This window comes from Passer montanus, unplaced genomic scaffold, assembly GCF_014805655.1.
Source record: "Passer montanus isolate IOZ18808 unplaced genomic scaffold, ASM1480565v1 scaffold87, whole genome shotgun sequence".
Lineage (NCBI taxonomy): Eukaryota > Metazoa > Chordata > Aves > Passeriformes > Passeridae > Passer > Passer montanus.
The window spans coordinates 753,691-772,640 of NW_024374034.1; the positions used below are offsets into that span (position 1 = coordinate 753,691).

Genomic DNA, 18,950 nt, shown 5'->3' on the forward strand with positions numbered 1-18,950 from the left:
AGACAGGTAAATTAGTACACAACCCAGAACACATGCAAAAAGATCCACCAAGGCAGTAGCAACCCTAACAGGCCAACAACGGAGAAATATGACAGCACGTGGCACATCTCAGTGACTGATTATCTAACGGTGACTGGCCCCATTAATAATACAAATATACATTGATATCAGGAGTGGGAATTTTGTGGTACCAAACCTTTTCATTAAAACTATTATTTCCCTCTGGTAACACAAACAGTATTTAATCTCAGACTGCAGGATGCTCTTTGTTTGATTTTGCTTGCCTGGTTTGCCTGCTGCTTTCTAATGATTTTGTGATGATGTTAGCTAGTTATAGACAATCAGTAGGAAGTGAGAAACACCTTGCTGAAACAAAAATGTATCAGGTTTACCAAAATCAGGCATGTATTACTCAGATTAGATGCTCTCTTTTGCAAGCAGTATCAGGCACATTAATTAGACCATGTTGATCAAATCATAAAATGTAAAAAAGTGCACTGAATTTCAAATTCATAGGTAGAGACAGTGAGAGAACATCCTAGTGTCTTTGTAGAAAATGCTGCTAATGTATAAATACAGCCAATGTAAGTGCACTATCCTTGCATTTAGACTTACTTAGAGAACATCTTTGATTCACAAACTCCAAATTTTTAGGAAAGAGATGAAAATCATTCTAAAGAAAAATAATAAATTCTATTGTTTATCCATAGGTAAATAATTTAAATCAGCTAAATTGTAAAAGCCTTATATTACTTATGTATAATAAAAGAAGTTTAATTAAAGGATCTGTATATAAAAAAGAGAAAAAAAATTCATATGTTGTTTTATATGCAAAGACAATGTTGCTTCACTTTCAAAAAATGTAAGAGAAAAAAAATCTCAGTAATCTGTTCTTTAGGGTATGTACTAAATTATATGTGTGTAATATTTTCTGATATTATTTGTGTATTTGACTGTTTTTTTTCATTATTGAGGCTTTAATACAACATGTAAGTATGGTGTAGGTAAAATGAACAAGTCTACCACTACTGCAAATATTTTTCCTACATACCTACATAATTTTAACTCCTTTTAAGTTGTTTGGGTTGCTCATACCCCTAGAATTATATAGACTTCTATCTGTCACAAGCTTCAGTCACACAAACAATACATATGCACTTCCCACATGGAGACACTGTAGCTTGATTGATGGTGCAAGTTAATGTAACTTTGCCCTGAGCAGATGAAGAAAATCATTATTCCTAAGACAGTATTTTGCAAGAAAAGCCTCCCAAAACTTCAGTTTGCTTCAATAAAAGCAGGAGAGAAATTTGTATTTATAAATTTACCTAAATATGAGTGTTTGTGAGTGTGTGTACATGCACATATGCAAAATGATACTTTGCCTAACGAAGTACATATACAGCTATATATAATTTTAAGGGACTAGTTTCTTTTTAAACAAAAATTCAGTTGCATACCTGTGTCATGCACTGACATTCAACAAATGGTCCTGTTTTTCTGAAAATCTTTTGAAAGCACCTAACAAATGAAGTGTGACCATTGAATTTATTTCTAAAACTTTGGGTCCAATAAGCAAATAGAGTGTGTTGCCAATATGCTGAGTGTTTGGCTTGATGGGCCAGTGGCTCCAGGATACCAGCAGAAATTTTACACTGGCACACACCAAATTTTGCTAAATCATGTCACCCCAAAAAAACCAAATAAAACAAAACTTTTACTTCACTGAATTAAACAAGGATACAGGAAGTATACCACAAGCTGTATTAGCACTGCTAGAAAGGTGTAAAAGCAGGGCAGTTGTACCATGCAAAGCATGCAGAGAAAAAAGGAAATAAAGTACTGAAGCACCAGAGGGATACATGCATTTGTTAAAAGAGATTCTCTAAGCATACTAACCTGCTGGTTCTAATGAATTTTCTACTTTGTCGTTAACATCGAAAACACGATCATGAACACCTATAGTTTTCATACAGCTGTCTATAACAAAAATAGAGATAACAGCCAAATATGTTAGTCAAACACCCTTACACTCCCCACTTTCCTTTTTTCCTCTCTTTTTTTCTCTCTATTTACTATACATAATTAGGCATAGTCATATTTTAAAGTCTGTGGCACTTATTCAAATGCCAGTATAAGTCTTCCATTTGTACAAAGTTCAAGAAACAAAAAGCTAGCAACTGCCAAGTAATTCAAACAAAACTTTATGAAAACGATAAGAAAATACAATGAAAATCATAACACAACCATTGCTGTATGTAGAGAACAGATACAAGATTTAACCATTTAAAAAATATTGTTTACTAGACTGCACAGCAAAGCAGGTGCTAGAAAGCCACTCTCAAAATCTTAATCTGAAGAACTTACTTGCTGGTCGCACAAACACCTTAAGCTTTAGGCAGGATCTCCTTCCATTATCTGGGATCGCAGAAGCTGTAAAATGAAGAAAAAGGAAAAATAAGTGGAAGAGTAAGAGAGTGAAAATCCACAATATCTTTTGTACTGAAATAAAATATTCTTTCTCTTTCCTTCTTCTGAAGGACTGGACACACCTCAATCCCTGAACATAAGTACTTCAAAGTACTTGATTATCCAAAAGCATATAATAACTGTAGATTTTATTCAAATTAATGTCTTCATCATTTTACATGGATGAAGTGAAGCACATGCTACATTCAATGTTTCATTACCTCCTTCACCTTTCCACACCTTCTTCTTGAATGCTTGTTCAATATGGTTTTTGCTATAATGCATGTGTCCACATTGCAAAAATAATTCTGTAAAATGAAGAAAAAGGAAAAATAAGTGGAAGAGTAAGAGAGTGAAAATCCACAATATCTTTTGTACTGAAATAAAATATTCTTTCTCTTTCCTTCTTCTGAAGGACTGGACACACCTTAATCCCTGAACATAAGGACTTCAAGTGCACAAAGTACTTGATTATCCAAAAGCATATAATAACTGTAGATTTTATTCAAATTAATGTCTTCATCATTTTACATGGATGAAGTGAAGCACATGCTACATTCAATGTTTCATTACCTCCTTCACCTTTCCACACCTTCTTCTTGAATGCTTGTTCAATATGGTTTTTGCTATAATGCATGTGTCCACATTGCAAAAATACTTCAGAATACAGATACTCAGAGAAATGTTAACCTTGAAATTTTAGGCCATAGACTTCCACAATCCAAAAAGGGATGAAAAAAAAAAAAATACACCAAAAATGACAGTGATAAAAATGGAACTATGTATGTACTTCCATCAAAGTAGAAATACACACCAGTATATTTTACAGCAAACTCAGTCTCCATATGCATCGGTCTTTATTGAGAAAATACTTATCCACTACAGTCAAAACATGATCCCTTTTGTTATACAGCTAACAAAACAAAATCAGTTTATTCCTACTTTCTGCCCTCCCTCATGATTTCCCATACAAATTATTTAATTTTTAAGAATACTAACTGTATTAGGAGAAAAAAATTAAGTGGAAATATGTCTAGCCCTAATACAAAAGGTCATCCACAAAGGTCTAGTGGCAACACCTATTGATTTTACAGAAAAACGTGTGTTGTGATAACTTCCTTTCTATAACCATTCTTGCCTCAAAATACAAAATAATAAGGAAATATCCCTGCTTTTCACCACCAGGGTATCCCTTGGGCACTGTCTGCCAATATTTACACACCAGTAAATTTCCTCAGTATCTGCAATTCTGATATTGTACATTGGCCCACAATTCAACATACACAACCAAGTAACTTGACTTGGGCATGAAGATCTTCATTGTAAAAGATCATTCACTTTTTTTTTTCTTGAAAATGCCTCAAGATCTATCGTTAAAAATATTACCTGAAGCACTGCAGAGGACCTTTTCTTTCATTGCATTTAAAATCTATGTATTAGGGCAGAATTAATTGCATTTTGCATTAAATGGCCACTACTGGGAAAGATGATTGGCCTGACAAGATATTAGTTTCCTCTGTTTACCCTTATTTCACTCATGTTCTTGTGCATGACAAACAACTAAAACAATTTATACATAGACATATGAGCTCTTTGTCTTTATGTTAAGCTTAACAACTAAATGGCTCCTCAGATCATTTGAAATAAATTTCCTAAGTCTTCTATGATGTGCTTGCAGGACAGGCATCCAATTTTTCCTAGAACTTACCAAGAACTAGCAAATTCAGTACAACCACAAAAAAGGAGCAAAGTAAAGAATCTAATACAGTTCATGTTGTGATTCTGCATTTTGAATTTTGTTGAAAAATTGTTTCCCTCTTTTAGTCAAAACAAAAAGCATGTAGAAATGATGCTCTCCTCCCACAATGCCAAGCAGTTAACAACTGCCTTTGACTGTAGCATCTTACCAAGTCAGAAAATTTCTCTCCATTGAGTTGGCAGTAACTGGTGTGTTATTTGGGGCACAATATTGCACTCTGTGGCTATCTTCAGGAAATCATGTCATTTTGGTGGCCTTCACTGTATATATTTAACTGGCTAGTTACTTTGTTAAGACTAAACAGGCAGTTGTAGATTTCTCAAAAGATGAGAGTACTATAATCATTATATATGACATTATCATATATAATCATAACTAGGATAGAGGTGAAAATCACATTTCCAGTATAAGACAGAACTGAATGCCTATAGTAAATTTATCACTGACAGATTTTTTTATGCCCAGAAATTATTTCAGAGGTGCATTATGGTACACATTTATTTAAAGGCAAATTTTTGCTTTGATGCTTACATGCTTTTGCGTATGTCCATAAAATAAGCATGTTTTGCTTATTTAAGCTGCTGTTTATTAGAATACTCTGTTAATCAGTGACTAACTAGAATACCTGACTAGCTAGGATAGCTAGAAGCTAATAATATCCCATCTGGAAATAAAATCTATTCTTTCTGGGAAAACAGAAAATAAATGCTTAGTACAGAAAATTAATGCTTAGTACACTGAAGTTTATATGTTCACATAATATTTACACACACATAGGAGCAAATAACAGCTAGTGATTTGCCATATTAAAAAAAAAAAGGGGACAAAAGAGACAAAAAAAATTTGATTCACTGTTGAAATATTTCCCACCAGTCTTTACACTCTCTTGCAACTGTAGAGTATATAATGAAGAACTGTCCTATTACAACCGTAACAGTTCCACTTAAATGATCATTCCAGAAACTGGCACAGTCTTAGCGAGAAATTTGAAATAGTGCTTTTCTTCTTTCCAGAGAAATTATGTATTTTCAGAATTTTCTGTAACCTCAGAAAGATTCCTCTTTAATCAGTGTTTTACACCTTCAGAAGGAAGGTACAAGAAATTTCTTTGTCCTTCTTGAATGAAATCAGGTTGGACCCTAAGGCTTTGCTACAAGGCTTTTCTATTTTCCCATTTTATAGGTGATATTAGCTATAAAATACAGGCCGGTTCTGAGAGCAAGAAGCCTCTGATGCTAATGGAACCTGTCCGAAGTAACAGTTTCCATTTCAAAAGCCAGAATTCACGCAGAAAAAAAAAAGACAATTGATTCCTTGCTGCAAAACAAAAAAGAAACCTGTGAAAAAACTTCTTTAAAAGAAGCAAAATATGTTATATCCACGTATTTTTTTCATTAATGATATTAGTATAGAAAATATCTGACTGGTTTAGTTTGTGTCAGGAAGAATCACAATTGAAAACAGATGAGCAACTCTGAAGTATTGCTAGTTCCTACATGTTATTACAATTCCTATGATACCTCCCACTTCCTCTGCCCTACCTCACCTTTGCCAGCAACTTCATGAAAAATTTCCTGGGTCTCACTCTTAAAAAAATGTTTTAGACCTCATGGTTACACAAAGACTTGAGTGAGAAGAAAGTCAACACAAAAATCCCTCTGAAATCACAAGATATATGAAAACATCTCAATAATTATAAAAATAACTGGTTTGATCTCTTCATTATTTTTTAAATAGGAAAATTCCATAATTGAGAAGAAATTTAAGTCATGAGCTCTGTATTCTTCAGATGAGAATTCCGTTGACATTAGTTGAACAAGGAAAGAAAAAATGTACAACGAACTACTGCACACAGGACTAAGTACAAGTAGGATCTGAAAACAGCTTATAATGACAAATTAGACGGGAAAACTTCTCGTCTCTGAACTGCTTCTGGTTACCATTTTTATACCCTGTAAGGAAAGGAAAGAGAGTGATAAAAATTATTCACTCATCATCTACAGCCAAACCATAAATATTTCCATATTCACTAGGTATATTTAAATTTAAAAAAACAAATTTATACAACTCCCTCATCTCCCTCCTAAGTAGTTCCCGACTAGAACACACATGGTATTTTATTAATATATTAGATATAAATAAGAGGTTAGGTCCTTCCTCAGCCTAGTAACAATTAGCCAAGTTATTAAATGACTGCAGACAGCAGCAGCTAGAGAACAAAAAAGCAGCATATACAGAAAACAGTTACGCAGCTCAATTTACTATGATAAATCCACAAAACTCATTAAAGAAGTTATCAACATATGAAACAATCAGCATACAAAATAAGCTAATTAAAAAGTAAACATAAAAAATAAATAAATTAAAATTTCAAAAGTAACTTTTTTATCAGGACCTGCTATTGATTTGACAAAAGCAGCAATTATTTCCTTTCCAAAGAGAGGCAACAGTTTCACTGGCAAATACCTGAGGCTAAGTTTCTAACCTAAAAGCAACTTATCAGGATGCCACATATAAAGTGTCTCAACCATCCTGTTTATTGATATTCGCATGTAATCAGTCTCTGCTTGTTTCCTCACTCATTCTTGACTTTCTAATTACAGGATTGCACTTTTCCCTAAAATGCAAGTCCAGATACAGAGAAAAAAAAGGAATCACAAATGCAGTTCAAATCCTCCTTTAGCACTACAAAGACATTTAACATTCATGGCACAAGCCACTGTGGGCCTTATTAGAAAATTAGAAAGGGAAACTGGTTCAGTTAGAACCAGCACTCCATTTATCTGAGGCACCTTTTTTTAGAATGTGGGGACAGTGGTAAAGAACATCCTTTCCCTATGCAAACAAAACAACCTCACCATTCCACTGCAGATACTCTGCAGATGGAAACTCTCTTACTATTTTATATTTCAATTTCTACCACCAGTTCACTTTGAATATTCTCTGAAGAGATTATAAAGCACTGTTTGTGACACACAGGAGACAAGGAGACACATTCTCATTGTGTTTTTGAAAAATGTGATCTATGTTTTCTTCTGTCTGCTAGGAAATGCAGCAAACAGGGTTTCATTGTAGGCAAGAACTGAGAAATCATGCCTCAATCATGCCTGAGAAATCTCACCTCAGTTCATTGCAGATGTACTACTACTTAACACCCTCTATTACACAAACTGTGGCTCTGATAAGTGTTTCCCAACCACAACCACTGAACAGAGGTATTGTTTCAGACTGCCAAGTATTGTTTCAGAAGCCAATAGAGCATCAATTCTGAACTTTCCAGCACAATAAATCAAGATGCCACATGAATATAGCTTGATTAAATACCTAACACTTACTGCCCGGTCAAAAGGGTTGTATGTATAACTTCTGTAAGCACCTGGAGAAATACGACAAGGAGAGAACCTGCAGCAACCTAGTACTCAAGATAGTACTAGATGTTGGAGATCAGAAACCCATATTTAGGCAGTTCTTGCACTCTCTTAGGCCTGTAATTTACAGACAATCTCTTCAGGAGAAAATACTTATAGCTGTGATTTGCCTCTAGCCCTTTGAGGCACAGTAGCACTCCCATTAGTCAAATCCAATACCCAGGTAACCTTACACAACCTGCAAATCATAACTCCACCAACCTGAGGTACTTTAAAATAACATACCCTGGGTCAGCTACAGAGCTTTAAAAAGTTTTAAGAGTCATCTGCTTCTTTCTTTGTATAGAAATGTGTATGTGTGAGAGCATTAAAAATGCAGTTTTCCATTATGTTTGCCGCAGGCAATATTTCTCAATTTGTGCAAGTAAGAAGAAAAAAATGGCCTATTAGTTGTTAGAAGAGCTCAGCCTTTCCCCTGTAGGTTTTCATGTGATTTACCATACAACATAAATGTATGCAAATTAGCCAGGTAAATACAGAACAAGTTATTAATATTCTTCTCATAGTTTAGATAGAAAAAAAGTTACAAATTTGCATAAATGGTACAACAGAAAAAGTCAACTAGAATTAAATCAACCAATAAAACCCTCCTCCGTGTGCATACATGAAGTAAGACCCATATCTAAGAACAATATGGGATTTTTCAAAATTATTTACAAAAAAAAGTTACTTAAAAAGACTTACAGATAATTTTCTCCTGTATGTATTAAAAAAAAAATTAAAATAGATAAACACTGATCCTACAGAAACCACTTATTTTGCCAATACTTGAATTTAAATTTGAAGTCTTTGCACACCTGCTCTTCCATTCCAACCCAACAGCAAAAGATTTGTTCTGGTAGCACATATATGACTCCATTCTGAGAAAATTAAAATATTGAATGATTATGACTAAGTGATTCTTCAGACCTAATAATTAAGCACAATTCCTCAATAAATCATGACTAAACTTTCTGGTAGCTTTGTTCTAGCCAATTGTATCATCTCTGCATTTAGTAATAACCAAGATGAGAACACAAAATAATTACTGAGCAACTTAAAGATTCAGAAATCTCAAGCCAACAGAGAGACAATCTAGACTGAAAAACCACTTGACCCAGGGCTGCTAACAACACTCATAAACTTCTAAAAAAATACTAGAAATGGAAACAAAATAAATAAATATGTGAACAAACAAACATGAAAGGTGACAGCTAATACTGCTCATGGCTTAATACAAGCAAAAGTACTGTGGACACTACCATGTCCAACTGCATATTTTAAACCCCACACTATTAATAGGACACCTAATACAAATGCATATTTTGCACTACTCTTGCATGCTCAACTACATCTGTATTTAATTTTTGCACTGATCTATGTATGTGTATAGGTACACACCTACACACAAACACACTCTGCATTTCATTCAAATACAAATGACAAAGTGCACAGCATGGAGGAAAAGACTTTATAAAAGGCATGCCCACGACAAACAGATTGTGAAATTCTACGTTTATTTCCTAATGTTTTATACATAACTGGGATTGGCATTGCACTGTGCAAACAACTGCATTATTATGGCCTATCTTACACGTGACTATTTCTCAGACCTACTAAAAATAACCTAGTAAATGGAAATGAGTTGCCAGACAAATGTTATTTTAGTGAGAGTTCGTGGAAGAAAGCAATACAGAGTTACTGTTTCTGCACTTAATGCTTAATTAACTGTCCCATTGCAACTGCTTGGCCAGGAAGAATATAATTTTCTTGCATTTTCTAATCCATTGCAGCTTATATATCTGGTTGAAAGCAATAGAGACTGAAAATGTGTTTTGCATCAAAGGCATACAAAAAAGAAAAATCCAGCCATGCGTGTTAGGAGACGTAAACCATAGACTTCCAATTTTATTAAGCCATTCATTTAGTATTTCCTCTCAGCATGGTCTAGCCCTATGTCTCTCTCAGGAAGGTCCCCTTTTCCCCTAATGGGGAAGTTAATGACAAGCTCTGTCTGTTGCTGGCCTGGCTGGTACTGGAGACTTTTTTAGTGCAGAACATCAAAGCAACCCAAAGTTCTTCAGTGCTGGACACCACCAGAGGTGAACAGCAGCTGAGGGCTCATATGAGGCAACACTCTGAATCCTGTCCAAATGCTTTTTGCAGTCATACTTTTATCATCTGTGCTTCTAAGTCACTGAGTCCAGTTGAGTTCAGCAAAGCCTCAGCACAGGGCAGCCTGTACCCTTTATAACTTGAAGAGTTCGACAAAACAGATATTTCAGATGCTGGAAAATCCAACTGTGCCTGCACTGTGCCTCTCAACTGAACCTTGAACCAGTAAGAAAACAAAACTCAAAGTTCTTTGCAAACACTTTTGTTTCTTTTTATAAAAGCAAGAACATTTTTGTTTAGAGTGAAACTGTCAACTAACTGCAACTAACTTGAACTTCTCAGAGAATCAGTTTGCTACTGTGGTGTTTCTTCTCATTAAAAAACAAAGCTCTGCTGGAAATAAAACAAAAGTATATCTTACTTTGAACAGACTTTTAGTTGCATGTAAGTTCATATGAAATATAAGGATGTAGGAATGAAAAATAGACCATATAGTTGCTTCCACATTAAATATTTGCAGGCGTTTCTCACATATAAGGTTCCTCTTTCACAAATTCAAACTGTATTGCATACCTTAAAAGAAGTGCTAACATTTCTGCACTAGTCTAATATAAATGACTGATGTCATATTTTCTATTGCAACAAACCAACACTTATTAACTAGAATGAAATAAAACCCTCAGATCTCATTACTGATTTCAGTGCCATTAACACAACCAAACACAGTTATTTGTACTACATTAAGACTGTATTAGAGCAAATTGCTAATAAAACAAGTTAATACTATCAAATAAAGCATTTAGAGAAAAATATAGCCTCTTACTTTTCATAAGCTCTTTTGTACTTTGATTTTCCCTTGGTATCACTAGAAATAAAATCATTTTCTTCAAGCAGGCTATCCAGTTTGCTAATTTCCATCTCCAAGAACCAGAAACAAGTAAATCCTTTGAAGAGACATTATAGTCTTGTTAGTAAAGTAAAGATCTTTGTGATCTTTAAAGCAACATCTTCATCCACATGGAACTTGTGAATATTGTATCATCTTACTAAACTCATATACTTTAATGGACTTCATATTATCCATTCCTAGCTTTACCACTGCTGATACTATAGTTAAAGAAGAGGGAAGGATTCTATTCTAGTCCATCTTCATGGGTTTCCCACTATCTTCAAAATATTTAGAAAAAGTTCTATTTTTCCATGTAAATTCTAATTTTTTTCCACTTGCAAATTCTACCTATTTACAAAAACAAATAATTAATTTTTCATGTACTTTTCTAGGGTTGTGAACACATACATAGACATGAAATGTCAGTTTTGCTATTCACTTATACAAGGCAACTAAGTATATTTATGTCTTGGGGAGGAGAGAGAAGATGTAAAGATACAAAAAGATGTTCAAGAAGTTTCAGGGGAAATTTAGAGAAAAAAGCACAAAAGGGGAGTTTTAGGGGGTTCAAAAAAGGTGAGAATAATGCAATTTTGAATGTTTCAGTGCACGTGCAAGCACAAGAGTTTGCAAACATGCTGCTTACAGATAATACCTTTGCTAAAAAGATTTCAGAAGGTTTATCTCTTAGAAGTTCTAAAAGCATTTTGGCATCACCTTTACACAGAAAAACCCAGAATTTGGCAGGATGGAAACCAGCTATGTATTAGGAAAACTAAAGTTTGAAAAACACATCATAGTCCATTGTAATTGAAGCTTATTATGACACATCAGGATTCTCAAGGCAGAGACTTTTCAATTCATTATAGCTACTAGAGTCCTAGGCCACAACTGAGAACACACACAACAGATGCTAGCACCTAGTAGTAACAGTACACCTTTATCATGTGAACTCCCAGTTTGTTCAGGTCCTGTAGAAGGCATACTGAATCATTCCATCATACAAGCCAGAAATTTATATCCAGTCCTTAGAACAGATATATCCATTTAATTTGTAACGTATACCATGAAAAATTCAGGAACACATTAAGCTGAAGTTTTCTTCTCAGTCAAAACTTGTCCAGTGTATGAGGTAATAGCACTTTTATTTAAACTTCTATTGTCTTTCATTTATCTAGCCTGTGTTCAACGCCATAGGTCTTACTCATGTTTTGAAATCCATATTTTAAAAAGCCAACCTATGTGAGAATAACCATAAACTCATCAAGGAGAACTTGTCAGGAATTTGACATGTCCCACCTATGCCACAAAAGGACTATAGTCTGTTGTAACTGCGACTGTGGGAAAGTCTAAGACACCCATGGGAGAGCTAACCTTTCATTATCTTTTGCCACAAATTATTTCCTTCTGAGTGTTCTTTTTATTTTTTAAGAATAATGTATACCACAGGATATTTAGCCCTATTCCCAGGGATCATTCCCAGATGAACTCAAAATGTGTATACTTTTCCATAACCAGGACTTAAAAGCCCTGGTGGTTTGGAAATTATTTTAAAAGCAATGAATACTGCATCAAACTTGAAACACATGGGTACCTCTTGAGTTTTTCTCCTCCTGAATGCTCTAATAACTGTTCTCAGAAGCGAAGAGAGAACTCTGCCTCACTACTAGAAAAGGCCCTGTTTCACACTAACAACTTGACTAAGCAGATTAGGAAATTATCTCTATTTTCTCTCTCCTACTTCCTGATCTAAGCAAACACCACTGCACAGAACACTTATTTCTCTACTCTTTACATATTAACCAATTAAAGAACCAGTATACCTGTGCTGTGAACAGTTTCTAATGGTGTTTTTCATATGTAGGAACATACATATGGAAAACAATAGAGGACAAAACAAAACAACTTACTGGAAAACCTTGCTGACACTTACTAACTTCAAAAGAGATGGACAAAAATTCTGCAGAATTAACTTCTCTCAAACACACAAATGTCCATCATTGCTCAATTTAAGTGCCTCTAATCTAGTGCATGTGGTGTCTCCACTCCTCAGAGTTCAGAGAACTCAAGCCTCATCCTACTAGAGCAGCCATTTGCTGCAATCATGAAGATCCCCTTTCACTTTTGTCTCAGCTCCAGGCTAATTTACATCAACAAACATTTGCATTGGAGATAGTTCTGGTAGCTTGGAAGAGTTTCATGACAGTGTGCATGAGGTGCTTCTTTCCTCTCACATTTAAAAAGGGTTCCATGCCTTTAGTTTCTTCAAAGAAATCTGGATACACTGTCATTTATCTTAGTTAGGAAAAGAGTCACTGAAATTCATGGGTTTTCTCCCTGAGTTGCTGCAGCAAAACTTTCGGAACTCAGAAACTGACAACCAACCAAACAAAAAAATCCTCATTTGATATCACATCTCTCACTTTGGGGTGTGGGGAAGCATCATAGCTGCAAATATGTGTGTACCATCTGATCTGGAGTCTTCGGCAGCAAGGGTAGCAGATGCTTTCATATATATCTATAAATTATACAATATGGTATTGTTGGCTTGAAGGCCAAACACAGCCCAGAGTATGCCTACACAGATGCTGCAGTACCAGCTAAGGCAGGCCAGGCATGTCTGCTGCCTGCCCATCCCACTCAAACAGCTGCCTCAGGCACCAGGCGTCCTAGAGCACAGAGCAGTGTGGAGTCCAGCACACCTCAGCACAACATCGAGCCAGGACAATCATAAACCTGGGGGCCTCAAGGCTTCTTCCAGATTCTGCACATCCAGAGCCAATGACACAGAAGGATTGTTCTTGTTCTGTGTTCCTAGTTAATTTTTAAAATCTCTATAAACTTCCAGTTCACCTCTTAGGGGTCACTGAATAACTTGTTCTTTAGCCAAGCAAAATTGCTTGTGTATCCTCCTGCATTTTTCTCTTCTGCCCTTGTGAAATATCCTGCAGAGACAAGAATATTTTTTCTTGGATCAAAATGGATTTTTTTTTTCCTGAAAGCCCATGAGGTGCGTAATCAAAGCTGGCACTGGAGCATCCTAATTATGAAACCCAGCAAGGCACTTTCACACACATTTTGTGGACTTCAGATTTCTTGTTCACAGAATATTCTTGCTGAGAAAGAAGAGGCCATGAGAAAAATTCAGTAAACAGAACCCAGACTGTCAGTAAATAATTTTTCACTTCTACCTTTAATACTGTGGTCAAGTTAATAAAATTAATCCTGTATTTGTAACACATTTTTTTGACAAAATATCCTGAACTCCTCAGATGTAGAACTGACTAATGGGGTGGGGGGACAATGAATGTCAAAGGGAGGAGGGCTTATATTTTCATTTTGTTTTATTCAGAAAAAACATGCATTTTCATAAAATCATAGAATGCTATAGGTTGAAAGGGCCCTTTAAAGATAATCTGGCTCCTCTCCCATCACCACCCCTCCATGGGCAGGGGTATCTCTTACTAGACCAGGCTGCTCAAAATCCCATCCAACCTGGACTTGGATCACCTCCAGCAATGGGGCATCCACCACTTCTTTGGCCAACTTTCTCCAGTAAACTGGAGAAAAAAACTCTCTCTGAGTAAAGGGTTGTCTCCTAACATTGAATCTAAATTTACTCTCTCTAAAACAGTTCCCTCTTGTGCTATCATTATATGCACTTGTAAAAGTCACTTTCACCTTTGCTACAGGCCCTCTCTAGGTACTGGAAAGCTGCTGTAAAGGCTCCCTTGACCCTTCTCCAGGCTGAACAACCCCAGCTCTCTCTCAAGGTGAGGTGCTGCAGCCTCCTTGGTCATCTTTGTGGCCTCCTCTGGAATTACTCCAACATATCCTTCTTATGTTGCAGGCCCCAGAGCTGGATAGAGTACTCCACATGGAATCTGGTTACCAGCATGGAGAAGAGGAGGAGAATCACTTTCCTAAACATGCAGGCTGTGCTTCTTGTGGTGAACCCAGGAAACAATTGGCTTTTTGGGCTGCAAGCATACATTGCTGGGTCATATTGAACTTTACATTAACCAACATACCCACGCCCTTCTACTCAGGGATGCTCTCAAATCCATGCCTGTATGTGTGCTTGGAATTTTCCTGACATAGATGCAAGACCTTGCACTTGGTCTTGCTGAAACCCATGATGTTGGCACAGGCCCACTTTAGGCCTGTCGAAGTCCCTCTGGACATCATCCTTTCCCTCAAGACCATCAACTGCAGGTGTCATCTGCAAACTTGTTGAGGGTGCTCTTGTCCCACTTTCCATGTCACTGACAAAGATGCGAAACAACCCCAGTTCCAGCGCTGAGCCCCAAGGAATGCTGTTTGCCCCTGGTCTCCACCTGGACATCAGCGCTCTTGAAACAGAGCTAAAGGAAAATAGCAGGTCTGAAGCGTGCTACCAGTGCTAGCTGCTTTCTGCTGAGCTGCAGTGACCATTTTCAAATCCTTTCAGTCTGTGGTGAAAAGATCATTACCATGCTAGTCCCAGGAACTCAGTCCTCCTGCAAGTAAGCTCCTTTGTTATGAATATGGAACAGATGGAACCAAATCTATCTGCTCCATAGGAACAAAAACACTTACAACCTAGCTCTCTCTATTAAATACTCTACTTAGCTCCTTTATAGCACTGGCTTTCTGTGCACTGCTGTGAGGTTTTGACTTTATAGAAAAAGGTGCTTCATAAAAGCAATAGTTCTTAGTCCTACACCAACAAAAGCAGCCTAAGAACAGTAGAAGACAAATGCTGTGTTCAACCCACATGGCTCCTTGGAGATATGCAAATATTCAATTGCTATTTTTTAAAGCTACAAAAGGATTTTTTCTGAGGAGGAAACCAAACCATATGTTGCAAAGACTGTGCATCAATGACAGTAAAGTACATAGACAGCAATAGACTACTTACTCTAATAAAGGTTGAATCTATCTATGTTATTTTAAGAAATAACATGGATTCTTTTTGCAGATATGTAACTGTTCATCAAGATTACACTTTCACAAAGAAGTCTGTATCATTCTGTGGAAAAATTGACCATTTTTGGCAGGAGACAAAACCCCTTGAAATTAAGTCCCTATGAATATAAGAAAAGATATAATACATCAATCTCCAAATATTGCATTATTTGTACCTATTTCCTAAGACTTTAACAGAAACTGTATCAATATTACAATTAACTGTATCAATATTACAATTAACTTTGCAAACTGAAAATATGCACAAATATGCACAGATTTACTTACTGACTCTGCTCATTAAGCAAGTACATGTAGAGAATCTCTCACTTCTCTTACCATCAGAACAATAACAAAAGCTGGCCACACGTTCAATATGTTCACATTCTTATAAAATCCCATACAACAAAAGTCAGAGGTCTCCTTTACTCACAGGTTAATATGTTAATACATTTACCATTTGGCTGCTTTTCCAGAATAATTGAAATAAAGATTTCTGTTGCAGAATGCTTTGATTCTGACTAAATCAAGTCTTCAGGCAAATCTCCCCCCCACCAGCAAAGGCACAGCCTGCCTGAAGTCATAACCCTTGTTGGCAGGAGGGAACTGGCCTTGAAGCAGATCATGAAGCAGATGTTTTATGCCAAATCAGAGTCTAGGGATATACAGGCTACTGCAAATAAAACTCTTCTCCTGTCTGTTCAGTCATTTCAATTCCCTGCAGCGTGAAATATGAAGTTGCCAACAAGCAGCCAGTGCACTACACAGCACAGCAGGGAAAGCAAGTGCCACAGATGTACCAAGGGCTGGAAAAAAAAAAAAAGCTCTGCTTTTCAGACCAAGCATGAGCAGTGACACGTGGGCCATCCAAAGAAAGGTGATGGTTCTGGTAAAGACAAGTTTCAATCAGATCCAATTACAGAAATTGTGTGCACTTGCTTGGGGGAGAAGGAGCTTCATATGGCTGTGCCACAGGCCATGGTCATTAGTGGCTCACAAAAATGAGGCACTTTTTTTAATTGCTTTTCTTACAAGATTTTTGCACCTGAGACACACGAACTGACAAAATATCCATCTACAGGCTCACAAAAAATTCCCATCAGCTTGCTGTCAATTCAGGGCTCTGCTGAACAATTCATGACAGAAGACCTAGAGGAAATCCTGTTATTAAAACAGTGGGGTACCTCCACACCAGAAGAAGGTACGAGCCTTGCTACCACCACCTCTGTGGAGGTGGCCTTTGAGTAAAAGACCAAGAACAGGGCAGTATTCCAGCTCCCTCTATTACTGGTCCTTCCATCTAAATATTTACATCTAATTAAACTATTACCCCTCTAGACACCCTTACTCTTGAAAGACAGATATTTAAAACCCAGTTTTAAGACATTTTTCTTCTTAAAAGAAACCTTGTGCTTTCAAGTCAGTTTCCATCCACATCAAAACTACAATGACTCTTTCTTGTTTTTCTAAGGTAAGAGAATCATTTTGTGTTGAGATGAAGGAACAGCTAACAATACAAGACAATCTTAGTCCTTGATTATGGCAGATCAGAAATGGGGCTCAAGTTGATTGTATTTTCACTTAAAACACAGAAACAACACAGAAAACTGGTAAAAATACAAACATAAAATTCAAATTAACCTACTGAAAAGCTTTCAGGATGTTTACTATCCACATCAGACATCATATTTTCAGAAGAACTCTGTGCCTCATGTGCAAAGCATTTTAGATATCAGGCTAACTATTTAGATACTTGAGTGACAGCTAAGTACTTCTAAAATTATGACTCAAATTGGCACTGCTAAACACTTCGGACATATGGCCTGTAATAAACACTATTTATTTTACCTACTTTGGACTGGGATCAAGGAAGAGTAGTGTAGAGGACACAGAAACTGCATTTACCCTGGGTTTAGGTGATGGTTTTGTTGGGTTGGGCTTTTTTTTGTTTGTTTTGCCTTGGTTTATTTTGTTGCTATTGTTTTCTTTTAATTGTATATTCAGGCATGTTTCAGATCAGTGTCCTAAAGCCTAGACAGAGTCCACTTAAATATAGATGCACCAAAACCAATCTCATTTTCTGAGGCTCAAGTCAAAATAGACCATGAATGTCAAAACATCTGTATACACAGCTGTCAGAACTTTTTTTTCAGAAGTCCAGTTAGAGAGCCTTTTTTTTTTTTTTTTGCATACATGTATTTTCTTTTCAAATCTGATGTAAAACTATCCTTCAGAATTTATGCCTAGAAATTCAAAAAACTGTTTCTTCCTGAAAAGGCACAGAAAAAAAAAATTACCGCTGTTTAGTCTTTTGTTCCTCCTTCCCTTACAGAAAGTTATCATTTAAGAGTCTGCTTTATTAGGCCTAACTTACATTTGATTAAGAGCTAAGACAATTTCATGGGACTTTCTGTTGCTGTTTTATTATATATATATATGCTGTCCATAAGCACTCTGAGGAATGGAATACATCTTTGTGAAAATCCAGTTGTATTCACACAAATACTAAGAGTATTAACAACAATTTACATTTCTAATGCATAATGTTTCACATTCTCCTAGTCAATACAGCTCCAAAAAATTTCTCTTCCTTTTCTTCCTACAACTTTAATGAGGCATCAGATTTCCCAAAAGATTAATTTTGGATTAAGATTATATTTCACTCAAAATATTCTGTAGTGTAAAAACAACAAGTCCCAGGCAGAAATATCTCTTCTCAGCTAGATTAACATAATAAGAAATATTCTCCCTAGGCAGTCCTTTACAAGGGTTTTCCCAAGCTAACTCTTAACTTACATCTTTTCAAAATAATCCATAATTTGGTTAGAAGCAATGCTGTTGTCTCTGATAAGAACAAGAAGCTGGCATTTCCAAGCAGGGACTGGCTTACAGGTCTGGGACCCTTAAATCACAGCAGACACTGACCATGCCAGGTAGCTGCAAAGCCACTGGTGAATTCCCTTTGTCCTTCAATTAAGAAGGCAGAAATAGCATAACATGACAGGTAGTTGGGAAAACTCCAGGGAAAATGAACATTTTATATTTTGCATGCTGAAGATTTGGGTGCAATCTTTTCTAGATGTTGACATACTTCCTTAAGGAAGCTGATAACATTTTGCAGAAATTTACTCCTTCTGCTATTATCATCAACAGGACAGATTTCAGCAGGAATGTCTCTCTCTAAGGCATATTGATTACCTCATTTGTTACCAAGGGAAAGGGAACTAAGCACAGAGAGGAAGTAAGTTAAAGAAAAGACAGACACAGCTCTACCTCTAGAAGTGTCAGTTTCCTATTTAACTAGGGCTAAACTTATCTTTAATCTCATTTTCATTTTGTGAAAATATGTAGTGATTATGATTAT

General features: G+C 36.2%; 1 protein-coding gene across 3 annotated transcripts in view; it reads right to left on the reverse strand.

Annotated features, from left to right (window-relative positions):
- Nucleotides 1-18,950, reverse strand: part of EFNA5 (ephrin A5) — a 208,047-nt gene that overhangs the window by 7,371 nt on the left and 181,726 nt on the right. For 2 of the 3 annotated variants that reach the window (XM_039733417.1, XM_039733416.1), the window contains exons 4-5: nucleotides 2,368-2,433; nucleotides 1,900-1,980 (exon numbers count right to left, since the gene is read on the reverse strand). In XM_039733417.1, coding sequence (XP_039589351.1) covers nucleotides 1,900-1,980; nucleotides 2,368-2,433 — 147 coding nt within the window. The remainder of the gene's footprint in view (nucleotides 1-1,899; nucleotides 1,981-2,367; nucleotides 2,434-18,950) is intronic. The other variant, XM_039733418.1, reaches the window with a different exon arrangement.